Here is a 25,001-nt window from a genome sequence, read left to right on the forward strand (position 1 = left end):
TGTAACTAATGCTTGAACGAAGCTTACCTAACACCTACGCTTTCTCCAAAAGGCACAACACAGCCAGCCATCCTGAGCTTAGGAACCCTAGACTGCCCTTCAGCACCACGTCTGAGGCCTTTTTAAGCAGTGAAATGGCTGATGAAGAGTGCAAGAATGTAAAGAGAATGTGGCACTAAACAGATCATGACAGACACTTGTTCAGTTTTAAGAGCCGGAACACAAAAGCAGAGGTCGTTTTGCTCAACCCCAGCTGGGAGCACGCACATCAGGGTGCACACAACTTCTGCTGCCATGCACACGCCCACATCTGCAAGTGACTGGGAAAGCCCTGCAAGTATTGGTTGGATTAGAAATAAAGTTCAGCAAATAGGCAAATCCCCAAATATGAAATCTGCAAATAACACGGATTAACTATATTATATATAAATGTGCATATGTACATAAACCACTGATATATACATATAAATAAGTAGACATATAAATGTACATATATGGTTTGCTCTGGGTTGGTAGGAAAATTAGACTTTAAAACTTCTCTTCTTGAGACTTCCCTGGTGGTCCAGTGTCCACCTGCCAATACAGGGAACACAGGTTTGATCCCTTGTCTGGGAAGATTCCATAAGTCGGGGTCCAACTAAGTCTACGAGCCACAGCTACCGTGCCATGCTCCGAGTCCATGCTCTGCCACAAGAGAAGCCCCTGCAGGGAGAAGCCCCCGAACCACGGCGGGAAAGCAGCCCCCGCTTGCTGCAGCAATAAAGGCCCAGCATGGCCAAAAATAAATGAATCTTAAAAAATTCTCTTCTTGATGCTTGCTTGTAGTCTTCATATTTTCTATAGTCTGTTTTCTTTTACAGTCAGGAAAAAAAAAAAAAGTCACTTTCCTAGGAGAACAGGAAGAAATGTGTCTGACTCAGCACCGTGAACTCCAGGGTGGAACGAGCCCCACCTTCCCGCACTACCATGGCTCATCCTCTGGTCGGCCAGGCCAGATCACGGAGCACCCACTGGGTGCAGACACAGCTGAGGACAGAGGCAGGAGTGCGGGCCGGGGAGGAGCTGGGAGCGGGCAGCGGGGGGCCTCAGCCCTGACCTCACTCTTAAGTTTGGGGACGTCCTTTGCCCCTTTGAGCCTCTGTGTTCTCTGAAAACTGGGGATAAGGATGCTCGTCCTTCTTATCTCACGGGCAAAGATTGAATGAGGTATTTTTTTTTCAAAGTTCCTGAAATGGAATCTACCTTGGTCAGAATCTCTGCTCATGGCTGGGATTTGAGACAGAATGTTCCAAAAATGCGTCCTACAGCATCCAGTCACCTCCTTTGGCAGGTCCAACTCAGCCCCATGGAGTTGGGGGTTCCCAGTGCCTGAAGCGGAGAAGGCAATGGCACCCCACTCCAGTACTCTTGCCTGGAAAATCCCATGGACAGAGGAGCCTGGTAGGCTGCAGTCCATGGGGTCGCGAAGAGTCAGACGTGACTGAGCGACTTCACTTTCACTTTTCACTTTCATGCACTGGAGAAGGAAATGGCAATCCACTCCAGTGTTCTTGCCTGGAGGATCCCGGGGATGGAGGAGCCTGGTGGGCTGCCGTCTCTGGGGTCGCATAGAGTCAGACACGACTGACGCGACTTAGCAGCAGCAGCAGCAGTGCCTGGAAGGACCCCATTAAACACACAGAAATTTACATTCCATTTTTAAGTGACAACAGCCAAGAGGTCACCCACGAATAAAGATTTAAACTGGAACAAAGTTTAGAGGCCTTTAAAAAATGCCTGGAACCAGGCCTGGGCACAGCTAAGCAGTGGCCCAGAAACAGGCAAGCCCCAGGCAACTCGGTTTAACTGACATGCCCTCTCCCTTCAGACCCACTGGCCCAGAGCTCTGCCCACAGCCGCGGCCCTGGGAGAGGCCCCAGAACTCCACCGATACAGCCTCCCCAGGGCAGGATGATATGAAACAGCTGTCGCCCCACCTCGGGAGTGCTGTGATCTCATATGCTTTCATCATGTGAACTCACAAAAACATGAGAAGGTGTTTTTGCCCTGAGAATAAAATCCCTGAGGCACGGGGGAATGTCCTCCAATCACACTTTGTTTTTGCAGACCTCGGTGGTGGGGTTTCTAGGGCTGAAATTCCTCGCTGACGTTAATTAGAAGGGGTGTGGCTTCTGCACTAGTCACAGGACAAAGGGATTACATTTTGATCGGAGGGGTGCAGTGCCCAGAGGTTTACATTTGGGGGAGGGTCTGGGGATGGGTGTGGTCCAAGCTCTTTTCTAGCGACAGTCTTTGCTCAGATGATGGTCTCAAGGCACGCAGGAACTTGGGCACACCAGCCGGTCTCAGGTGACTCAGGGCTCGGCACTCGACCGCAGGGAAGCCCACAGTGAGAGAGCCAGTCTCGGCCGTTCCCTTCCAGCCCTGACTGGCTCAGAAAGTTGGCAGTAGTGGTTTCTTAACACCCCTTCCAGCACTTGTTGGTCTCATTTCCTGAAGAAGGGACAGAAGACCTCAGGGCAGGCAACACTTGCCAGGAAGAACTCTAACACGCTGATTTTCTTTTTCCTTTCTCTTTAGTTTCCTTCTATTTCTAGCGAGGGCTGCTGGTTTTCCACTTACAGTGGACAGCTAAAATTTCCTTTAAAAATAATGTAAGTAAAAAAAAAAATGAGTCAGTTTGAAGAACAACACTGAGTTAAGGATTTAGGATATATGGGACAGGGGGTTGTGGCAGGATGGTGGCAGCAGGACAGTCACCAATGAGGGCAGTGCTGTTTTAAGTGGAATTCCTTGCCAGTCTCATCTGTCTGGACCTCTGTTGTTTACAGGCCAATGAGCCCACATTTCTCAAGTTGGAAGCCCTCTCCTGGCTCTACAGTATTGATGGGCAGCCTGGAATGACCTGGGAGACCAAAGAAAACATCTAAAGCAAGGGCACCAGTAGGACCGCAGGGTTGGGGCTATTTTCCTGCAAGGGCTGAGAGAAAGGAGCATCTGTGGTCCATTAGCAATGTCTGCCCTGGGCCCTGGGCCCTAGGCCCCGGGAGGACGTGTACCACACACAGCCCTGATTAGGGCTACAAATGGGGATTCAGAGAAGTGTCGTGACTTGCTAGGGGTTCCACTCCCAGCTATGGACTCTTTAAACTTCCATGGTAGTATCCAAATTTCCTTGCAAGCTCCTTGGGGCCTCCTGCACAATGACACCCCAGAGGATTTCACATTTGGAGAGTTCTCAGGTGATTGGCCAGTGGTCAAACTGGCCTGCAAGAAGCCCAGGGCTGCTGGTGAGGTGGGTGAGTCCCCAAACCCTCCACCCTGGTTTCCACTAGGCGCTGCCGCTTTTAGCTCTTCTATATGTGGAAGAGGGTGTAACCGGCAGCTTGCAGGTCCACGCTGCCACAAGGCAACCCTCAGTGGAGCCTTGAGACAGGGCTCAGGCTCCTCCATCGCTCACAGTCCTTCTTTGCCTGCTTCATGCTGACAGCACAGGGTTGCAAGACTTTAAAATAAACAAAAATCCTGCTCTAGATCATCCCGCATTTTATAGTTGGGGTTACTAGGTCATAGAGGGGAAGGGACTTGCCAAGGCCACACAGAAAGCAGGGAGGAGAGTTGGAACCAGATCGAGGGCCCTCTTAGGAGGTGCTGAGGATGCTGGAGCTCCCATCTGGAATGCTGTTTCTCAGGTCCGGGGAGCTCTTTTTGGATTGGGAGGAAAAACTCCATCTCTCACGCAGCACGAAAAAAAGTGAAAGCGTCAGTTGCTCAGTCCTGTCCAACTCTTCACAACTCCATGGACTGTAGCCCGCCAGGTTCCAGGGAATTCTCCATACCTGGGGGCTATGACTTCTGCTCACAGACCACACAGTTCCTGCAGCAAGTCCTCAGCCCAGGAAAACTAAAGCTGTCCTGCACTGCAGCCAGAGCAACCTTTATTAAACACAAAACATGTGCAGCCCTGAAATGAAGCAGCAGTGTTAGTTTCAAGATCTAGATGGGTTCCTGGGAATATGACTGAGGGCGCCCAAGAGTCTATAAACCCTTGTTTAAGAAACCGACTTTGAAAGGTAACTGCGACCTTCTGGGCCACCCCAATAAAACTCCCACACTGGTTGGGTTTCTGGGTTGGTGGTTCCTGGGAAGAGCTTGGTAATTAACGACTGGCTGGGCTCCAGGCCCACCTCACTGGCTATCTGCTGCCAGGGCTCAAGGCGGAGGACAAAGTCGCTAGAGGCAGGGAGGTGTGGGGGCTGGGGTGGGGGAAAGGAGGAGGTGGGGAGGGAGAAGAGGAGAGAAGGGTGGAGGAGAAGGGGAGAGCGGAGAGAGGGCAGGGGCAGTTGGCTAGACTCCACCAGCTTAACTAATGGGAAACATGATTCTGCTGTTCCCCATGGAGACCACGCGTTCCCTTCGGTTCCCAATCTGTCAGCTCTCCCCAGATGTCTGCCCAACATCTGGCCTATGTAGGTCAGCATTCCCAACCTCTTTTTGGAATTGCAACACCCTGCTGTGTGTTTGATTTCCCAACACCCCAGAGCAGCATCACTACCGGAAGTGCTGAGAAACGTGTTATTCCTCTTTTTAAAGAAGGTACATTAAGTTTATGTTAGTCGCTCAGTCGTGTCTGACCCTTTGCGACCCCATGACTGTAGCCCACCAGGCTCCCTGGTCCATGGGATTCTCCAGGCAAGAACACAGGAGTGGGTTGCCATTTCCTTCTCCAGACATTAAGTTTAATCCTGGAGAAATGCCACTGAGTGTCATGATGCCTTTGAGACCTAGGATGTCAGAGTGAGGCAGGACCAAGCTGAGTGGTGTGTGTGTGTTAGTTGCTCAGTCGTGTCTGACTCTTAGCGACCCCATGGACTGTAGCCCGCCAGGCTCCTCTGTCCATGGAATTCTCCAAGCAAAAATACTGGAGTGGGTTGCCATTTACTTCTCCAGGGGATCTTCCCAAGCCGAGTAGGGGCCTGAAATAAAAGCAGCATCCACGCCAGGAAACCGGCTGGCTACATGCTGACCCTGTGCTAGGCGCTTTGCTGTTGTTTAGTCGCTAACTTGTGTCCAACCTTTTTGTGACCTCATGGACTGTAGCCCTCCGGGCTCCTTTGCCTTTGGGATGTTACCAGCATCATGTCAATCATCATGAAAGGCCTGTCAGGAGGTGGGGCCGTCCTTGGGAGGGGGAGATAGAAACCCAGGGGAGAGCAGGGCCTTGCTGCCATGTCAAGGCCATGGAGCTGGGAAGCAGGCGACCTCAGTCTCAAGCCCAGCTCCTCCAGCCTCCTAAGTCCCTGCTCCTTCTCCCAGACCCCCACAGCCAGGCCTGGCTCTCCGGGCCCCAGGCAGCGTTTTCCTGTCCCGAGTCAGCATCAGGACTGCCAAGCTCAGGCGCCACAGCAAGGGACATACTGAGCGTGGCCGGCAGCCAGGGTTCTTTCTTTTCAATCTCTTCAATTAAGTGAATGCTTGGAAAGGGGCCCAAACACAAGTGCTTGTGGTGTTAGCGGCAGATAGAATGCCCTGGTTTAGGACTGACTGCACTCCTTGCCCCTAGGACACACAGTAAATGCTCAGGTGGGCGGTGAAGCTGAGGTCTCAGACTGTACCTCGGGGAAGAGGGGTGCCAAGCTGGGAGGTGGGAGACAGGTTCAGTTTATCTCTAAAGTGCAAGTAGAACTGAGTCTCTCTTCTGCTACAAACTCTCCAGTTCATTCACTCATTCAGCAAACACAGAGCACCTGCTGTGTACCAGGCTCCCTTCCAAAGGCTGGCGATACGGCTGTGAACCAGAAGTCCTGACCCTTCCGGAGCTTTCCACTCAGATGGGGAAAACAACAAAGGCATGTGGGGTCTTTAGGGGGCCTCCTCCCGCTCCCACCTGACCAGGTGCTCTCCTGCCTCTGACCCCTGCGCCTCCCATTGCCTCTGGAGGGAGCATCTTCTCTCCCTTCACCTGTATAGCAACTCTTCACTTCCCAGGTGTCAGCAGAGAGGTTGCCTCCTCCTGGAAGCCTTCCTGGAGACCCTCATTCTCTGGGGTCCCACTAGGGCTGCCCGTGCTCAGCACATGTTCTTCCGGGAAGTCTGTTCACACGACTTCAGCCCACTCCCCTGGGGGCCCTCAAGTCAGGCCTGTCGGGCTCACCCTCGTCTGTGCTGTGCCTGCTCCCAGGAACCGCCTGGTAGGAGACCAACAGGTGGACGGATAGGCAGGCAGGCAGAATGATAGAAAGCCAAGACAGGGCCACACGGTCATAAATCAAGGTGGCCTCATTCAAGGCTCTGAGTCTGGGGTAGCAATGCTCTTGGGATGGCTGAGTGAACAGTTCAACTGCCAAGCATGCTAGAAACAGAATTGGCTTTGTTACAGAGAAGAAGGCAGGCACAGGGCCCAGCCCTGGGAGAGAGGTCCACACTTCACCCCACGACCTCTCTGGATGGGCGATGGAGAATACAAGAACAGCGCAGGAGCAACTCCAACTGCAGGTGGAGGCAGCATTCCACATCATCCAACAGTCAGGGCAGCCCAAGGGGACTCTTAGGAGGTGATGGGCTCATTCTTCCTGTCTGGGGTGGTGGTTATGAGAGCCTACACATGCACAAAAGCTAACAGAATGTGATACCAAAAAAGGGAATCCTCCTGCATGAATGCATATAAATCAAAAATTAAAATTAACAACTACTCTTTAATGTCATTAAAAAAAAAAAAAAGGCACTGGCTTCTGGGTACCAGGGTGATTCTGGGCTCTATAGCTTAACGCTGCTGTGGGACTTCAGAAGTCACTTCATAGCTCGGAGTCTCCATTTTCTTATTTGTAAAATGGACAGAACAGTCGTACCTACTTTGCAGGGTTGGCTAAGGATTCAACAGGCTAATGCAGGGCAGAATCTTGGCACACAGCCTGACTTACAGGAAGCTTCGAGTGAATCACTAATAACTCCGTCACAGAGATGGGGCCCTAGAGGCTCAGGCTGAGCCTGTCCCCTGCCCCGCTCTGGGGCTGACTCAAATCTTTCGAGATAAGCTATGTTAAAGGGAAAAGTCAGGAATGTCTCGCTGTGAAATCCAATCAACTGCCCTCCTTGAAGCCCGTCTTTCCCTCACTGCTGGGGTCTCACCCAGAGGATAGGCACGACCCACCCGCAGGACCGTGGAGGCCCAGCCCCTCTGTTCTTCTGGACGGAGACACAGAGCTGGTGGAAACTCTCGCTGGACTGGGTCTGCAGCATCAGCCGGGCCTCTGGCTGCCAGCTCACGGCCTTGCACACATCTGGCCAGAGCGGCACGGGGAACTTTCCAATGGCAAGCAGAGGTGTTGGCAGCCGGAGCCCAGGCTCTGCTGAAACTAACCTGAAGGCTAGCTTTCTAGGAAAGCCTCCAGGGCAAGCATTGAAGGCTCGTGGAGATCGCCCAGGTTGCCAGGCCTCAGAGGAGAGCCCAGGGCAATGCAGGAAGTGGAACCGAGAGATTTTAAATCAGGGCCTCTCCTACGGGGAGAACTGGGTAGCCAACAACAGCACCCACTGTGTGCAAGCACACAGACAGTAGGGATAAGGCTCAGTAACGAAAAGAATCAAAGTGGCCACGGTTATTGGTGGATTGGGCATGGGGTGTGGTGACACTGGCTGACAGAAGGTCACACGGCCAGCACGTGAGAGTTAAGATCTAAACCAGGGCTGTGGGGTCTTCCCTGGTGGTCCAGTGGTTAAGATTCTGTGCTTCGGGCCCGGGTCCAATCCCTGATCGGGGAACTAAGCCCCCACGTGCCATGCGGCATGGCCATAAAATAAACCAGGACTGTGGGACATGGTGAAAAAAAGCCCAAGATGTGCGGTCACATGGGTCTTAGTGAGTGCATGCTCAGTCGCGTCCAACTCTGCGTGTCCCCACGGACTGGAGCCCACGAGGTTCCTCTGTCCGTGCGATTCCCCAGGCAAGCATACTGGATGGGTTGCCATTTCCTACTACAGAAGATCTTCCCGACTCAGGGATCGAACCCAAGTCTCTCGCATCTCCTGCTCTGGCAGGCAGATTCTTTACCACTGTGCTACCTGGGGTCTTGGTTCACACCTCAAGGGCCCAGCACAGTGCCTGCCACACAGTAGGTACCCAGCTTAGAAGACAGAAGTAGAATCCTCTCACAGGCCACAGGCCCTCTAGGGAGCACATTAAGCCTCTGATGAAGCATGGAGGAGGAGGGCTAATTCTGTCGGTGGAGCTTGAAGAGGCTCTGAATCTGGAGGGATTCACAGGGATTCTCCAGCTGAGGACGAACACTAATGAGCACTTGTGAAATCCTCAGCACTCTGCTCTCAGGAGCAGTAAGGAGTGAGGCTTACCATCCACCCATTTCACAGCATGGTAAACTGAGGGCAGGTCCAAGACCACACCACTGCTTGAGGAGGGGGCCAGGATTCGAGCCCAGGTTTGTCTGACTCCAGGATGCCCCTTACAGTCCCCAACCAAAGCTACAGACGCTGCAGCAGAAACTGCAGAAGCCAACTGTCCAAACCAGAACAAGAAACATGGCATCCCAGAGCAGCGTCTCAGGGAGTTTCAGCCTATAGCTGCCAGCCCCTGGGCCAGGGGGTCCAAGAGAGTGCTGGGAGCTCTCCTGGCACTCACGGGGAGACAGGCAGCCCTGTCTCAAGACAGCAGCAAAGCAAACAGCCACAGACTCAGGCAGACAGACCTGGGTTCCAACCCTGGCTATATACTTCCTTGAGCAAGCTACTTAGGAGCCCCAGTTTCCCCATCTGGTAAATGGGGATGCTAACACAGTCAGCCCTTGGCATTTGTGAATTCAACCAAGTTCAGATTAAAAAAGAGGAAGAAAATCCAGAAAGTTCCAAAAAAACAAAATTTGAATTTGCTGTTTGCTGGCAACTATTTACATAGCATTTACATTGTATTTACAACTATCTACATAGCATTTACATTGTATTAGGTATTATAAGTAACCTAGAGATGATTAAAGTATTTGCGAGGATACACAAGGTTATGTGCAAACACTATGCCACTGTATATAAGGGACTCGAGAATCCATGCATTTTGGTATCCACAAGAGGCCTTGCAACCAGCCCCCCATGGATACCAAGGGATGACTGGAATAGTATTACCTGTCTCTCAGGGCTGTTCTAAAGTGTAAATGGGATAATGTTGCTAAGATGCCTGGTAGAGTGGTCGCCCCTGATCCCCTGCCACGCAAGTAGAGTGGGTTCCGTAGACCCAAATCGAACTAGATTATTAGGTTGAACTAAGTGAAATTGCCATTTGTTAAGTCAAAAACTGGCAATTTTGTATGGTTCGACCTTGTAGCATCCCAAGGGGTTAGAGTATTCCATCTGTGTCCACTGGACTAGACTGAGAATTAGTTACTTTCCTCTTGAGGGTTTATTATGTGTCACTTACTGGTATGACTCCTCTATTTAAAGATGAAGATGATACTGAGGTTCTGAGAGGTTAAGTAACAAACCCTAAACTGCACAGATAGAAAGTAACAAAGACAGGATTTACACCCAGGCCTGGCTGCCTCCGAAGCCTGTGGCTTATCCACTACGGCACAATGCTCGGTCTGGTGGCAGGAGCGGGCCAAACATGAAGCGTCTGGCTCTGTCTCAGTTGAAGGATGCCATCAGGGGCCATCACCCTAGAATCATGGGACTAAGAGGGTTCACTGAAAGAACAAGAACTGATTTGTTCTGGGTCAGGTCCTGGACTGCGAGGGACTCAGGGCCTAGCGGAGAGGAGACAAGTTAAGAGCAGCAGACCCAGTGTGTGAGCACTGGGACGGGCTTGGTCCACGAGGAAGCACCGCAGCTGAAGGCCCTGGCTGGGTGACAGGCAGACACAGGCCAACTAAGGTGCTCCAGGATACTCCCCAAACATCTGCCCCTCCAAGAAAGTGTGGTTCACTTCCTATCCCACGGGGCCTGAGGGCAGGAGGGAGAAAAGGCACAGGTGAGCATGCAGAGGGACTGAGCCCTCACACCCTGCGCACAGCCATCTAGCAGGGGTATCAGAGGAGGATGAGGGATTCTCACACCAGATGGAGGAGGGGAGGCTGCGGAAGTGGGGACCAAACTGTGCCCATCCAAGGAGCCCCTCCTCCTGCAGGAACCTGCATGTGGTTCCCAAAGGTCAGCCTCTGTGGGTTCCGTGGCCACCCCTGTACTGTGCCCTGCCGGCCTCCTCCCCCAGCAGACCATTCCTCCTAGCCTTGGTGTGAGCCCCGATGTGGACTTTCCCACCAGCTTCTGGGGCTTCATATACAAGTCTATGAGGCAGAAAAAAAGAGCAGGGGAAGCAGGGTCCCGCCTTCTCCTCCCTTCAGGACGCTTTCCTGACTCTGTGGTCCTACCCAATCCTCTCCCCTCTAGAGAAACCTGGGATAATACATAAAAATATAATACAAAGTGAGTGAGTGAGTGAGTGAAGTCACTCAGTTGTGTCCGACTCTTTGCGACCACGTGGACTGTAGCCTACCAGGCTCCTCCATCCATGGGATTCTCCAGGCAAGAATACTGGAGTGGGTTGCCATTTCCTTCTCCAGGGAATCTTCCCAACCCAGGGATCGAACCTGGGTCTCCCGCATTGCAGACAGACGCTTTAACCTCTGAGCCACCAGGGAAGCCCAATGTAAAACAATGTAATTGCTCACAACCACCAATGGTCTCCAATGTGTTTCCTACGAGGCTACACTGTATTACTGTTTCCACTCAGCAGTGGCGGAAAGTAAGATCCAGTATGTGAAGTAACCTGTTCCATCCAGCTGGTAATGAAGTCTGATGGCAGAGTCTGAGGTCTTAACACGCATGTACGTTTCTACCACCAGAGATGAAGCTTTGGGCATATTTCTTCCTAGATCCTTTTTCTGTACATTAGTTTATGAAATTAAGATCACATTGTATATATGATCTTTTTCACTTGTGTTACATGGTGAGTGAGTCCCTATTTCATCAAAAATTCTTTGAGAAAAAATTTTGAAGGATCTTCAGTAGTCCATTTATTTAATCATGCCTCTGATAAGCACTGATATTATTTTCAATATCATTTTAATCACCACACTGTTAAATATCCGAATACATAAATCTTCAGGGAATATTGCTTTTAAGTCTTTGGGGGGGCGGTGAGTCCATTTAGAAAATGTTTCTCAAGGTGTGGGCATTCTAGACCACCCATGTCACATAGTCCAAAGCTGCTTATTAAAAATGCATATCATTCGTTAGGGAATGATAAAGATGATAAATATAATACTAACAGGTAACTATTCAGTATTTTATGTCCTAGGCACTGCTCTAAACCCTTTACAGGAAATTACCCACAGTAGGTACTATTCTTACCCTCATTTTACAGATGAAAAACCTGAGGCACAAAGAAGTCAAGTCACTTACGAAGGTCATACACTCAGCCAGTCACTAGCAGGGCCAGGTCAAATTGACGCCTGAGTTCCAAGCCCAAACTCTGAAACTTCTACCCAGAAGTCTTTCATCTTTTTGAGTATACATGCCATGGAGCCCCTTGGCAATCTGATGGTATCCATGGTCCCCTTCTCAAAATAACTTAAAAATGAATAAAGATGTAACATTCCAAATGAAACTAATACTGAATAAAAATGTTTCAAAAGATAATGAATAGACACACACTTTATTAATGCAATAAGTAACAAAATCCAGCAGTAGGTCAAAGAGCATTGTGATTCTGAAGCAGTGGTAAGTGTAAATGATCTACTGGGATCCATGCAACAACTGTAAAGTGATGTGAAAATACCTGTGAATTTCCACCTGTGACAAAGTCACAGGCATTAGTAAATATCCAAGGGTTGCTGTCTTCATAAAAGAAGGCAATGCTAAATTGCTATTGGAGGTTATTGATGATAAAGATGTACTCCTCCCACTTCAAAGTTCAAGGATGCTCCAAATTCTACCCATATTAAGAACTCTGCTAGTTGGCTCTCCTTGTCCTGGAACACCCATTTCCTGTGGACCCCAGCTCAGAATGCCACCTCTCTGTCCTAGCAGGGCATGGGCAAGCCAGGCTTCAGACTCTTGCCCTGTCCCCACGGCCCTATAGCAGGCCCCACCACAGCCCTTACACCATAGTGACACATTCTAAACAGATGGTGACCTCGGGGAGGACAAAGGCTGCCCGGTCATCGCAGCCTCTCTGGCGTGGGGCCAGGCCTGGCCCAGGGCAGACAATAAAGCACATCTGTGCAACTGACTGGCAGCCAAGGATGGCCCAGCGCCACCGGCTGCTGATTCACACCTTGGCCGGGAAGGAGGAAACGGTGACGCCTCCGTGTGGGTTTCTGGCTTTCTTTGTCAGTGGAGCAGGCAGGGGGGTCCCTGCAATTCTGCCTCATTAAGCAGAACAGAAAATCCTATCCTTAGGTACTTTAAAGGCAAGTCTGAGGGGTGCAGGTGGTGGCGAGTTGAAGGTTCCATTCTTTACATTCAATGACAGGCGGCAGAGCCAAGTGTGACTCTGGGCAAAGGACTTCATCTAAGCCTCAGTTCCCACATTTGTGAAATGGGCTAGGAACAGTACCTGTGTAGCAGACATCTATTGTTTCCGCCTATTCAGGCACCCTGCCCCACTTCTTCCAGCGACACAGCACCCCAAGTCCCCTACAACAACTACTGGCGATTTCACTGGGACTGTCTATCACAGTTCCTCGCCCTTGCCTAACCAAAGGAGGGTCAGGTGATCCGGCTCAGCCAATCAGTTTCTCTCTCCCTGGAACTAGACTCCTGAGCGGCCACAGGGCTGAGGGGTGGAGCAGGTGCCTGCTCCTGGTGATGCTCCGATGCCCGCTGGCAGCTTCAACTCCCTGGATGGCTCCAGCTGGCCAGGTCCTTTCCGTGACTGCGGGCTAAGCCAGTTCTGCCGGAGCCATTTGTCCACTACATCTCCTCTGGTTTAAGTTAGCTAGGTTCATTTCTGTCACTTGCTACCCAAGAATCCTGAGTAATACTCCTTACGTCACAGAACTGCTGCTCAGATTCTATGACATAAAGCATGAAAAGCTTTTAAGCATATAATAAGCACTCGAGTAAATGAAAGCTGTTCAATGATAATAACAGTAAATGATCATTAAGTCTTGAGAACCAAACAAATCCAGAGTTATTTAATCCCTCCCAAATTTCAGAATTCATGGTGGTGGTGGTGGTGGTTTAGTGGCTAAGTCATGTCCGACCTGTGACCCCATGGACTGTAGCCCGCCAGGCTCCCCTGTCCAGGGGATTCTCCAGGCAAGAATACTGGAGTGGGTTGCATCCCCATCTCCAGAGGACCTTCCCGACCCAAAGATCAAACCTCTGTCACGTCTCCTGCTGAGCCACCAGGGAAGCCCTGCCGGCTTTCACAGGCCCCTCTGATGTTTCCCACCCCTCCCTCCTTCTCTAACTGCACCTTTACTGTCTGCACAGTCCGCCTGTGGACAGCGTTCTCTCCCTCTAGCCTCCCGGGTGTGTTCTGTGTCTGCCCCTTCCATCCTCCTGTGAAACGAGTGTCCCCACCCATCAGGCCGGGGGAGTGTCCCTGAGTCCCGGCCACTCCTGACCTCTCCAGCAACTTTCATTTGGGACATCTCTGATTCTGAGCACTGGCTGTGTGTGTGTTGGGAGGAGGGGGCAGGGAGAGGAGGGGGCATGGCCTTCTTGAAGGTAAAGTCTATGTTTATTTATTTGGGCTGTGCCAAGCGGCTTGTGGGAATTTAGTTCCCCAACCAGGGATTGAACTCAGGCCCCCGGCAGCAATAGGGTGGAGCCGTAACCATTGGACTGTCAGGGAGTCCCCTTTGCTCTTATTCTTTTGTGGTTTTTGGCTCAGTCAGAAGCCCCCAGGCCCTCGGGGACCCCAGCCACCCATCAAGCTCCAGCTCCATCACTCCAGCCTCTCCTGCTTTTCTCAGACACGCCCGATGCCAGGGCTGCAGCTTCCTGGTCCTGCTCTCTGCCCGAAGCCCCTTTACCCTTCTCCACTCGGCAGCGTCACTCCTGTGCCATCTGAGCGACCTTGGGTACTGTGCTGCCTTCTCCAAGTCCAGCGTCCCGGAGTCCAAGGGCACAGGCCCCTGTTCATTCCCCAGTGCCAGACTGGTCCTCAAATGCCATCTATCTATCTCTTAGGACACTGACCTCCTTGAGGTCTAGATCCCCACTTTGCACATCTGGGTATCATCTCTCTGCTCAAAAGTGCCTGCCCCCTGAAGGGATTTACCTATGTTCAGTGAATTCTTAAGAACTGTCAGTATCACAAAGTATGAAGATTTCTTGAGTTGTCTTACTGAAAGTGGTAGTTTTAGCAGTCTCGCCAGATCAAGCACAAGATGCCCAGGGAAATTTGAATTTCAAATAAATAATGAATGACTTTTTAGTATAAGTATGTCCCAAATATTGCATTTTTATCTGAAATTCAAATTTCCCCAGGCATCCTGTATTTTCTTTGGTAAATTTGGCAGCCCTAAGCTCTGGGACAGCTGGAGCAAGGCCTGCAAAAGCTGGCAGGAGAGGTCTGCCTCCTCACCCGCTAAACACACATACACAGTAGATGCACCTCTAGGCCCCTGTCCCTTTGCTACAAGAAAAAGGTCCCAGGCTTGGGTTCATCTCCTGTCTGCAGGTCTGCACCTGGGCCAGCAAAGATAAGGAGAGAACACCTGTAGTTTGGAAAATGGGGCAAAAGGAGGATGCTTCCCGCAAAGCTCGGGCCTGCAGGCTCCCGATGGAGTCCCTGAGGAGCTGCACCAACTCCCCCACAGGCTGACTGGTGGGAGACCCCAGGCCTCCTGTCTACCCCATCAGCCAGTCCCCACGAAGCAGCAGAGGGCAGGGATACCAGCTCCACCCTGGTCTGGGTGACCCCACTGACAAGGGCTCTGTGAGAGGGGCCCCAGGGCCCCAGTTTCTGGGCAAGACCTCGGGCCTGGAAGCACCAAGGTACAGCCGCCCCAGCAGCACCCTCAGGCACTCTGCACAAAAGCTCATTTCATTTCCCCACCAAAGCCGCCCATTTCCCAGAGGAGAAGGCTCAGGTCCCAGAGTGAGTGAAGAACAGAACCAGCCCCGAGCCCAGTCTCGGCGCAGACACCACGCGCGCCCTTCCAACCACACGGCCTCCTGAAGAGGCCTCCTTGCTGGGGCCAGGCGCTCACGCCTCACGACGGGCGCCCACCAGGCTGACAGATGCTCAGCCTGCGGCCGCCTGTCTCATAACAGCAATACCTGCAGCTGACCCTGGCCTCCCAGGGGAAGAAGAAAACTGAGTCACACCACCAAGGAAGACCTTTCGCCTTCCCAGAGCTCTCTCTTCAAGGGAAAAAGCATGCACGACTTGCAACAGGATATGAGTGTCCATGCATGGAATAGTCCGCTAGGTATTTCTGGCGGTGTGATGAGTCTGCTGTGTGTTGAGGCCTGTGCACCTCCAGTTGGGTGACAAGCCAATGGACGATCCGTCCAGGGGAGTGGGGTGTGGGGGCACACCTCTAAACCTGAATGACCTTCCTGGTGCCCCTACGACCTTATGGTGCAGACCCTAGAACTCCAGCCTGTAAGTCTTGCCAACCCATTCTGATATAAGCGCTACGGATATAAGAGTCCCTGAGGAGCTGCACTAGCTCCCCCCCACTGGCCGACTGGTGGGAGACCCCAGGCCCCTCAGTGGGGAGAGAGCCTGGCCCCTGAGCAAGGAGCATTTCACCCACAAAAGCATCTGCTCTGGATTTTCTTCCCTCCTGGAACCGTGAACTCATCTCTTGCCACTTCCTGGGCTCAAGGACTGGAAAGCCACATGCAGAGCCCCGACTCTGCGGCATGAGTTGGGGAGAGTCTTGGAGGCTAGAATCTGTCTGGAGAGTACAGGCTCTTGGAGGAGCTGGAGATTCTGCAGCTTCAGGACAGGACAGGGGGGCGGGGGGCGGGGGGCGGGAACCTGGCTGGAGCCGCCGTGGCCTGGCGCTGCTGCTCTTTTAAAATGAGCATTTGCCGTTTTTTAATTTTTAACTAAAAACAGGAATATGGGTTCTCCGCAGAACATTTGGAAAACAGAAATGCACAGATGAGCAAAAAGAAAGTGACATATATTTCATCAGCTACACTTCTGTGCTTTCACCGACACATATTTTCAGCTTTCATTCGTAACCAGGTGGGAATCAGTCTGAGCTTGTGGTTTTGCCACTGGTTTTGCCACCTGCTTTTACTATTTTACATTCCCATGAGAGAAGATGGAACACATTTTTGCCATCTTGATGGTATTCTAGCTCTTTGTAGCTCGTGGTCATGGTATGTTTTATCTTATTCTCTACTGATGGGTGTTTAAGTGGTTTCCAACTTTTACTATCATAAATGATACTAAATTTGTACATTCCTAATATAGCTCATAGCTATTAAGCCCTTACTGTGTGCCAGGACCATTTAGTCCTCACATCAGCCCAATGAAATTGGAGCTACCATTATTATTCCCACTTTACAGATGAGGAAACAGAGATGAGGTGCAGAAAAGGTAAGTAATTTGTCTGAAGTCACACTGTCCATAGGTGGCAGGGCTGGGATTTGAACCCAAGCCATTTGGTGCACTTTCTTTGCTTACCAGAAGCAAGGAATGGCACTGATTCAGAGTCTGAACTAAAGTGACATTTAAGTAAATATGAAGATATGATAGTCTCACCCCCTTGGATCGTCAGACAAGTGCAGGAGTCTGGAGTATAAGACTGGCAGGCTGAGGATGACCTGGCAGGTGGGGTGAGGGGCCTGGCTCCTTGCAACCATGGACCAGAGCGAACAGGATGGCACAGCATGGCTGACAAGGTCAACGGCCATTGAAACCAAACAACCAACCAACCAACCAACCAACCAACCTACCCGAGGGGCCTTAACGTCTGCTGAGGGTATTAACTCTGTGGACATAGACAGGGAGCAGAACCCACCTACACGGAAGGCAGGTGGGCTCTGCCTTGCTCGTGGGCCTCTCCCAGGGCAGCACCTTGCACAGAGAAAACACTCGGCAGGCCCCCGGGGCAGCAGGAGGGAGACAGGCAGAGAGGTGGGCCACGGCAATTACTATCATTAACATTAGTTTTCACGCCTAGTATTAGGCGTGATGGCCAATGGTTGGGTGCCTTTTCTACAGGAGGCATCAGGCTCAGCAGTATGTGAGCAGTACCACGTCCCTGGAGGTAAGCACTATTACTGCTCCTATTTTACAGGCCCCCGGGGAGCCACTGTGCGAGGTCACCCAGGTTAGGGGCTCGTGAAGAGAGCTCAGAGCCAGGTCCTTCCTTCACGAAGCAATGGTGCATCCATAAGAAAGACGCTAGGAGGTGGCATTCATCCCTCAGCAGGAGGGAAGGAGAACGGATCGAGTGCGTGCATTATCTAAACAAGTACACAATCATCCTAGAAGGGTGACACTGTCCTCATTTTACAGATACAGAAACTAAGGCTCGGGGCTGAGTGAGTCACCCGAGACCATGCAGAATTTGAAGCCAGAAATGTTTGTCTCTGACGCCCAAGTTCTTCTCACTCAAGTTTGTTGGCCCGCCCTGCATGTTTCTGCAAAATGGGGTGCCAGGATGTCTGGGGGGAGAGGTGGGGGAGGCTGGAAAACAGAATGTACCTAATTTGGGCAGCAGATTCACAGTCCGTTCCAGACCACTGAGCCTGCCAGCCAGTGGCCTCCCATAGACTGAAACAAGAATGCTGATGATGCCTCATATGGGCATGATCCATCCTGCAAAAGTCAGCTGCTCAGAGGAGAGACCCTCAGCTCTTCCAGCCTGGCAAGTGAGGAGGGAGGTCTCAAAGCTAGGAGCACAGAGTCTGCCAACCCGTCACTCCAGGGGCACAATCAACCCAGAGCTTTTCTGGGGTGAGAATGACTAAGGGCTGGCGGCAGCCTGTGCTTCGTCAACCCAGGCTAGGCAGACAGTGAGATGAGGAAAGGCCAGGATGCAGAAGCTGGCGCCTAGAGGCTTAAATGATCCACCCAAGGTCACTGGGTTCAGGGGTGGGATCACACGGCTGCTGAGTGCATATACATCAATCTCCACCCTTCCAGGCTTTGCTGCGGGACCTCAGGTATGTGCCTGTAGCACTCTGAACCTCTGGTCTCAAGGGGAAAACAGGAACACTAATGTAACTATCTGAAGGACCAGGATCCCAAGTGTATAAGTAAATCCTATAAATTAATAGAAAACCAATATATAACTCAATATACTAAAAAGGGGACAAAAGATAAAACAAGCAGATTCACAGAAGAGGAAACTCAAATGGCTGAGAAAGGTGTGAAAAGATGCTTAACTTTACTAGCGAGCAGGGAAATGCAAACAAACACTGCCATGAGATACTCTTCTGTACCCACTAAAAAGTCAAAGCTATGGTTTTTTCAGTAGTCATGTAGGGGATGTGAGAGTTGGACCATAAAGGCTGAGCACCAAACTGATGTTTTTGAATCGCGGTGCTGGAGAAGACTCTTGAGAGTCCCTTGGATGGTAAGGAGATCAAACCAGTCAATCCTAAAGGAAATCAACCCTGAATATTCATTGGAAGGACTGATGCTGAAGCTGAAACTCCAATACTTTGGCCACCTGATTCCAAAAGCTGACTCACTGAAAAAGACCCTGATGCTGGGAAAGATTGAGGGCAGGAGGAAAAGCGGGCAGCAGAGGATGAGATGATTAGATAGCATCACCGACTCAATGGACAGGAATCTGCGCAAACTCCAGGGGATAGTGAAGGACACAGAACCCTGGCATGCTGCAGTCCACGGGGTCACAAAGGTCGGACACGACTCAGCAACTACACAACAACAAGAAGTCTGACAATTCAGAGTGTCAGCAAGGACGCAGGGCAGAGTGATGCACAGACACGGCTCCCAGGGACACCGAGTGCACACGAGAAAATGCACGAAGCCCAGGACCCGGAAGCCGGGTCTGAGCCGGGGTCTGACCGACTGAGCTGTGTGCGCAAAGCCACTGAAAGCCAGCATTCTGGGAGTCTTCCCCAGGAGCATGAACCAGCACAGACGTATTCATAAATGGAATATGAAGCAGCAGTTGAAATGAACTGGAGCTCCCTATACCAACATAGATCTCAAAAGTATGTTTTTGTACAGTTTCAAAACTTTCCATGTAAGATCCTGGGGAGTGTTGAAAAGGTAAGAACATTAAAAGGTACGTGGGGCCTCGGTGGCAAGGGGAGTGATTGCCACAGGGCACAAGGGATCTTTCTCGGGGTGATGGAGACGTGATAAGGCTGGATTGAGATGATGGCTGCACAGCTCTATACATTTCTTTAAAAAATAAGCCAACCGTATACTTACAATGGTTGAATTTACGGTATGTAAATCAAACCTCAATAAAGCTAGTGAATTAAAAAAATCATGTCTGTTGGTTATTTTTAAAATGTGCATGGGAATGACAAGCACCAAATGTAGGATACTGTGTTTTGTTTTGTAGGGGAACTTGTTGGGATGAACGCACAGGGGGCTTTGCAGCTGCAATATTTTATTTCTTAAAAAATAAAAATGACTTGAATATGGCAAAATGTAGAGATCTGACAGCTGGATGGGAGAGAGATATTTAACTTATTCTATGTATCTGTATATTTAAAATTATGTATTAGTATAATGGAAAACTACTTATTTAAAAGGACCACTGTGATGACTAAATATGTACACAGATAGCTCATCTACTGCCTGGCTCACAACAACAGATTAAATTTCAGCTGTGAAGATTATTGCTTCTATAACTATTCCTAGCATCTTGTTCTTCGTAACATCTAAAGATCTCAAGACAAAGCAAGCCAGTGTCTCCTGGCCCCTGCTAACTGAGACTTTTTTCCTAACCCCAAGGCTTCTGTACATCCCTCTCCAGTGCTGGGACTGGGGCAATTCAAATAAAACCTGCAAAACCTACAGGGAGCACATCCTTCTCCCCTCAAGCTGGAAGATAATCTAGCTGGGAGGGTCTCCAGGGTGTCACGTGAAAGCCCCCTTTCCATTCATTCAGAAAGCCTGGATAAAGGCCAGCAGAGAAAGGCCCAGAGCCAGAGGGCAGTGGCTCCAGGGAAGTCCTCTCCAAAAGATAAAACTGTTGATACTATTGTCAACAATGATCCCTACTCACCCACTGGGATCTCAGGGGCCCTGGGAACGTCTGTCCCTGAATTCTCCAAATGTGGCCTACGACTCTGCCCTTGGGCCCAGTGATGATGTCTCTGCCCACAAGGTGAAGGTGCCTGGGACCAGGCCTGGTAAAGATGCCACCTTGATCATGGAGAAGATGCCATTTCAGGTGGAACAAGCAGCCTAGTCCTGGCGGGCAGCCCTAACCTCCAGGTGCAGTTGGAGATCTACAGCACCTATGAGTTTTTCTTTTTCAGGCAACCGAGCTATGAGCAGTGGAGACCAAAGCAGCTACAAATGGGGAGCAGCAGGTGGTGGGGAACCCTAACTGACTTGTATATTCTCATGGAGTGGTTGGGGCAGGGGGTTAGAGGTTGGGGGACACGTGTGGGGACATTTTTGGTTGTTATAATTAGGGAGGGGGATGCTACAGGCAACTAGGGGGTAGAAATTAGAGGTGCTGCTGAACATCCTACAATACACAGGACCAGCCCGCAACAACAAAGAATGATCTGGCCCCAAATATCGATAGTGCAAAGGTTCAGAAACTCTGCTCTAGAGGAAAGCAGTATCTACCATTTGCAGACATAGATGGTGGGGCTCAGAGAGGTGCACAGAGGTAAACCAGCTCAAGGTCACACGGCCCGAAGCGGCGGAGCCCACGGCTATCCCACTCCCCTGCCCACGGTCTCTCTCCAGAGAGGCTGGGCCAACTTCAGATGAGAGGGTACTAGCGGGGAAAACGTTCAGGTTCAGCCAATAGCTACTTCCACCCCAGTTCTTCCAGAGGGGCGGAGGCAGGTATGACCTGAGAACATGAGTGGGGATCACTGGCAGTTTCTGGTGGGTTTCTTGCCATCAAGGCACTTAATTTTCTCTGTTCCCGTGGATGACTCAGGCTTCTGTTCAACCTGCTGCCCCTCTTCATCTGATGAACCCAAAAGCCTGGCTGGGAGGGAGGGGGCCCTTTTGAATCGCAAGAGTGACTAAACCCACATGCAGAAAAACAAATTCTCGGTGAAACCCTCCTCACATGACATCGGCACGTTCCCAGCCAGAGTGACATGGATACCACGGGGCAGGGAGGCGGGCGGCTAGCAGTTATGGAATGTCAGCCCTGCCAGTCACAAGGTCTCTCCCCTAAGAAGTGGGCACCATTACCCCCATTTCATAGATGAGGAAACCAAGGTCACACAGCTAGCAAGTTGTGATGCCAAGATTTAACCCGAAATCCATGTTAATATGTAGAGATTTATCTGAAGGGGCCCCCAAAAAGTGGTTGAAGGCTAAGAAAGATGACCTTCAGAGCTGCACAACCTCCGAAAAACTGGCAGGGATGGATCTAAGCAGAGAATGAGAAGCCTCAGAGTGATCACAAATGATGGCAGATTTCCTAGTGTTTGAGGGGAGTCTGCTTAGGGAAACTATGGGGCATGAAATCTGCAAAATGGTGTGGTGTGGTGGAAAACACTTCCAGGTGTTGAATAGACTTGGGCTGACATTCCTGCTCTGCCTTGGTTGTGACCTCAGGCATAGGCCCTCACCTTTCTGAGCCTTAGTCTTCTCATCCGTCAAGTAGGCTTAATTAAGAACCTGCACCTGATGTGATAGGGGAGGACAGGAGAGTGGACGATGATGCCCAGTTCTTGGTGGCTGTGTGTATTCTGGTGTTCCAGGCTCACAGATCTGGGGGAAGGCAGCATGGGGACTTTCAGACTTCCTCCTGTTGCCAAATTGGTAAAAACTGTCTTTATACCAGAAAGGCAACACAGTTACACAGTCAACAAGCTCAAACAAGAAACCAAGACTTGGCAGCATTTGAAACAGTTTAAAAAAAAAAAAAGGAATTAAAAAAAAGACAATTTAACCTAGCTTTGGAATCAAGGGAAACTTCACTCTATTTAAAGATGCCACAGGTCCAGGAAATAGCTTCCCACCGCCTGGCTAAGGCTTGAATAACTGGCTGCCCAGCCAATAACAATACAGGCTCACACAGCACACCCTTTCTCATAGGGAGTGCAGAGTGGATTCTGGGCTATCTCCTTTCAGAATTGTGTAGACTATCCGTGGAGGGCATGTAGATCTGTCTTAAAAGAAAGAGCCTCAAAAAAAAAAAAAAAAAAAAAAAGAAGGAGCCTCTTAAGAAAAGAGACCCAAAGAGGACTTGCAGAGATATCAAGGAGCTGAATTTAGCCAGCCAACGCCCCTTGCTCTTTATTGTTCTACACTTCTTTGTTAGGATTTTTTTTCCCTCCCTCTTGCTCTTTTTTCCCTTCCTGGTTAACTTCTCTGCAGCTAGGCGCTGCCACTGCCCCCTTCTCACCACCAGAGACACCACAGCCCCCTTCCCTCCTGCAGAGAGGCCTCCCCAGGGCCTCACCGGGGCCCAACGCCCCCCAGCTCCACTAGCCCCCTAACTAGAACCCTTGAGGCCCTCCGAGGGCCCTCTGAACCCACAGATTGAGCTCCTAGGCTGGTGAGGGAACCCATTCCCATCTCGGGGGGGTGGGGGTGGGGGTGGGGGTGGTCACCGTCTACCCCAGGCACATCTTCCAGAAGCAGGGAAAAACCAAACCCAGCTCAGCCTTGTTCCAGAACCCAATGCCTCCCAGAGTCTCAGCCTTCCCATCTGCAAAATGAGGCCACTGGCCCATTTTCTCAAGTCCTCGCCAGCTCTAAACAAGTTCTCATTTTGTCAGGGAGATACCAGGAAAAAACTTTCATACATTTTAAAACAGAAGTTATTGGAGAGAAGGGGCCCAAAAAACCCCAAAAAACAAAAAAACGTTTTCATGGTGCAGGCACTGAAAGGATCCATTCTCAGAGATTTCAGGCTGCCTCTTCCAGAAGGACGGGGCCAACCTGGCGGTCCCCGGCGGGGCTACCTGTGGCTGGGCACTGCGGGTCTGAGCGCCTCCGGACAAGGAGGGACAGGGCGGGCGGCCTGAGAACAGGCGCCTCTCTCTCAGCCTCTCGTTCCCTACACCAGCTGGGGCCAGACTTTTCCATGGATGGGAAGGAAGGGACTGGGGGGGACCAGAGCGAGAGGGAAAGGGGGAGATGGCACGCAAAGAGGCGACGAGGGGCGATGCCCGAAGACAGGGTGGAGGAGCTGAACAGAGCGAAAGGGAGGAGGGGGAGGGGGAGAGGGAGGAGCCGGGAGAGACCCGGGCCGCGCAGCAGCAGGGCGGCGGGGGAGCGCAGGGGCGGTGGGGGAGAAAGAGCAGGAGGCAGAAGTTTTCAGAGCCGGGGGGCTCCCGGCCGCCCCCGACGGGGCCCGGGCTCAAGGGGGCGTGGGGCCGCGCGGCACTCACATAATGCTTGTTGGGCACCCGCCGCTTCTGCACGTCCAGCACCTTCACCTCCACGATGCTGCGCCGCGGCGGCATGGCCGCTCCTCCGCGGGGCCGGGGTCGGGCGCGGGGGATGCAGGGGCGCGCCGCCGCGGGCCGGGAACCAGGGGCCGGGCGTGATCAGGAGCCCGGGCCGAGCGCGAGCTGCCGCCGCCGCCGCCGCCCTTCGCTCCGCGCGCCCTCCGGCCGGGCCACCGCCGCCGCCGCCGCCCGCCCCCGTCCCGCCCCCGTCCCGCCCCCGTCCCGCCGCCGGCCCGCCCCGCTTAAAGGGCCCGGCCCCCTGCTCCCGCCCCCCGCGCGGACCCGGCTGGCCGACGTCCGGCCGCCGCGGGGCCTTTGTCCCGGCCTGCGCCCCCGCGGTCGGGGGAGGGGACGGGCGCGCGTCCGCCCTGCGATCATGATTGACTGGTGGCTTCGTTCCCTCCCTCAACCCTTGTGGTGGCCGCGGTCTGGCGCCGGATTTGAGGGCCGGACTCTGCTGCTATTCGACTCTGTGACCTTGGGCAAGGGGCTTAACCTCTCTGGGCTCAATTTCTTCATCTATAAAATGGGCCTAGTACTGCTGCCTTGTAAGCGGGGCTATCTTCAGGATTAAGCGCATGTCAGTGGCACTATAAATATTGGCAATTGTCAACTCAGCCCAAAGCCATGGGTATTGAAGGAGGAGCCAGAAAAGAGCCCCCCACCCCAACATACAAGTGTGGTATAAGGACAATAACAGCAGCAAAACCGGGCAAGAGGGTGGTGAATAAGGGAGGCGCAGTGGGTGCTTGTTAACAAGGACACTGATTCCCAAATTTGGAGCACTTACTCCATGCCTGGCCCAGCGCCTCCTGTTTTGTAAAAAATAATTTCTCTTTGAATTCTCAGGCCGACTGTGGGGGGAAAAGGTGGCTGACTCATATTACGGAGGAGGTGGGCTTTCAGGTGTACTAGTGGACTCGGGTTCCATCCCTGAGTGGGGAAAATCCCCTGGAGGAGGAAATGGCAACCCACTCCAGTATTCTTGCCTGGAAAAGCCCATGGACAGAGGAGCCTGGGATGCTACAGTCCATAGGATTGCAAAGAGTCTGACAGGACTGAAAGACTTAGCACTCAGGCTCCGAGAAGGCAAATGAGAGCAACCTCTGGAGTCTCAGAGCTGAGGGAGAGACCCTGTCACTGGCCAGCACTAGGCACAGTTCACAGGTTGAAGCTGAGGGTGCCTGGGGCCGCTCCACATTTCTTTATCCAGTGCCTCCCAGGCCTGGCTCCGCTCTGAGTCATTTTCAGGAGATGTTGACTGAACAGACTGTCTGAATGAGCTTACACAGTGCAAGGATAGGAGGTTCAGGCTCCTGGCCAATGTTCTCATATAGTGAGTAGTAAGCAGGTCCAAAAAACCACACAGCTCCCTTCCAGGCCTGTGAGAACCCAGGGCTCCTTACCACCCTGGGTCCAAGGTCAGCCTTTGAAAGTGGGTGGGGGTCATTCAGAGAGGATGCTTCTCAGCAGCCCTGGCCAGGCCCCTA

The 25,001-nt window shown here is 51.8% G+C and overlaps 1 protein-coding gene across 1 annotated transcript in view; it reads right to left on the reverse strand.

Annotated features, from left to right (window-relative positions):
* Nucleotides 1-23,671, reverse strand: part of SH3PXD2B (SH3 and PX domains 2B) — a 116,634-nt gene extending 92,963 nt beyond the window's left edge. The window contains exon 1 of the mRNA XM_043488887.1: nucleotides 23,452-23,671. Coding sequence (XP_043344822.1) covers nucleotides 23,452-23,526 — 75 coding nt within the window. The 5' untranslated portion in view covers nucleotides 23,527-23,671. The remainder of the gene's footprint in view (nucleotides 1-23,451) is intronic.
* Between the last annotated feature and the right edge of the window lie 1,330 nt (nucleotides 23,672-25,001).

Source organism: Cervus canadensis, chromosome 16 (genome assembly GCF_019320065.1).
Source record: "Cervus canadensis isolate Bull #8, Minnesota chromosome 16, ASM1932006v1, whole genome shotgun sequence".
Classification (NCBI taxonomy): domain Eukaryota; kingdom Metazoa; phylum Chordata; class Mammalia; order Artiodactyla; family Cervidae; genus Cervus; species Cervus canadensis.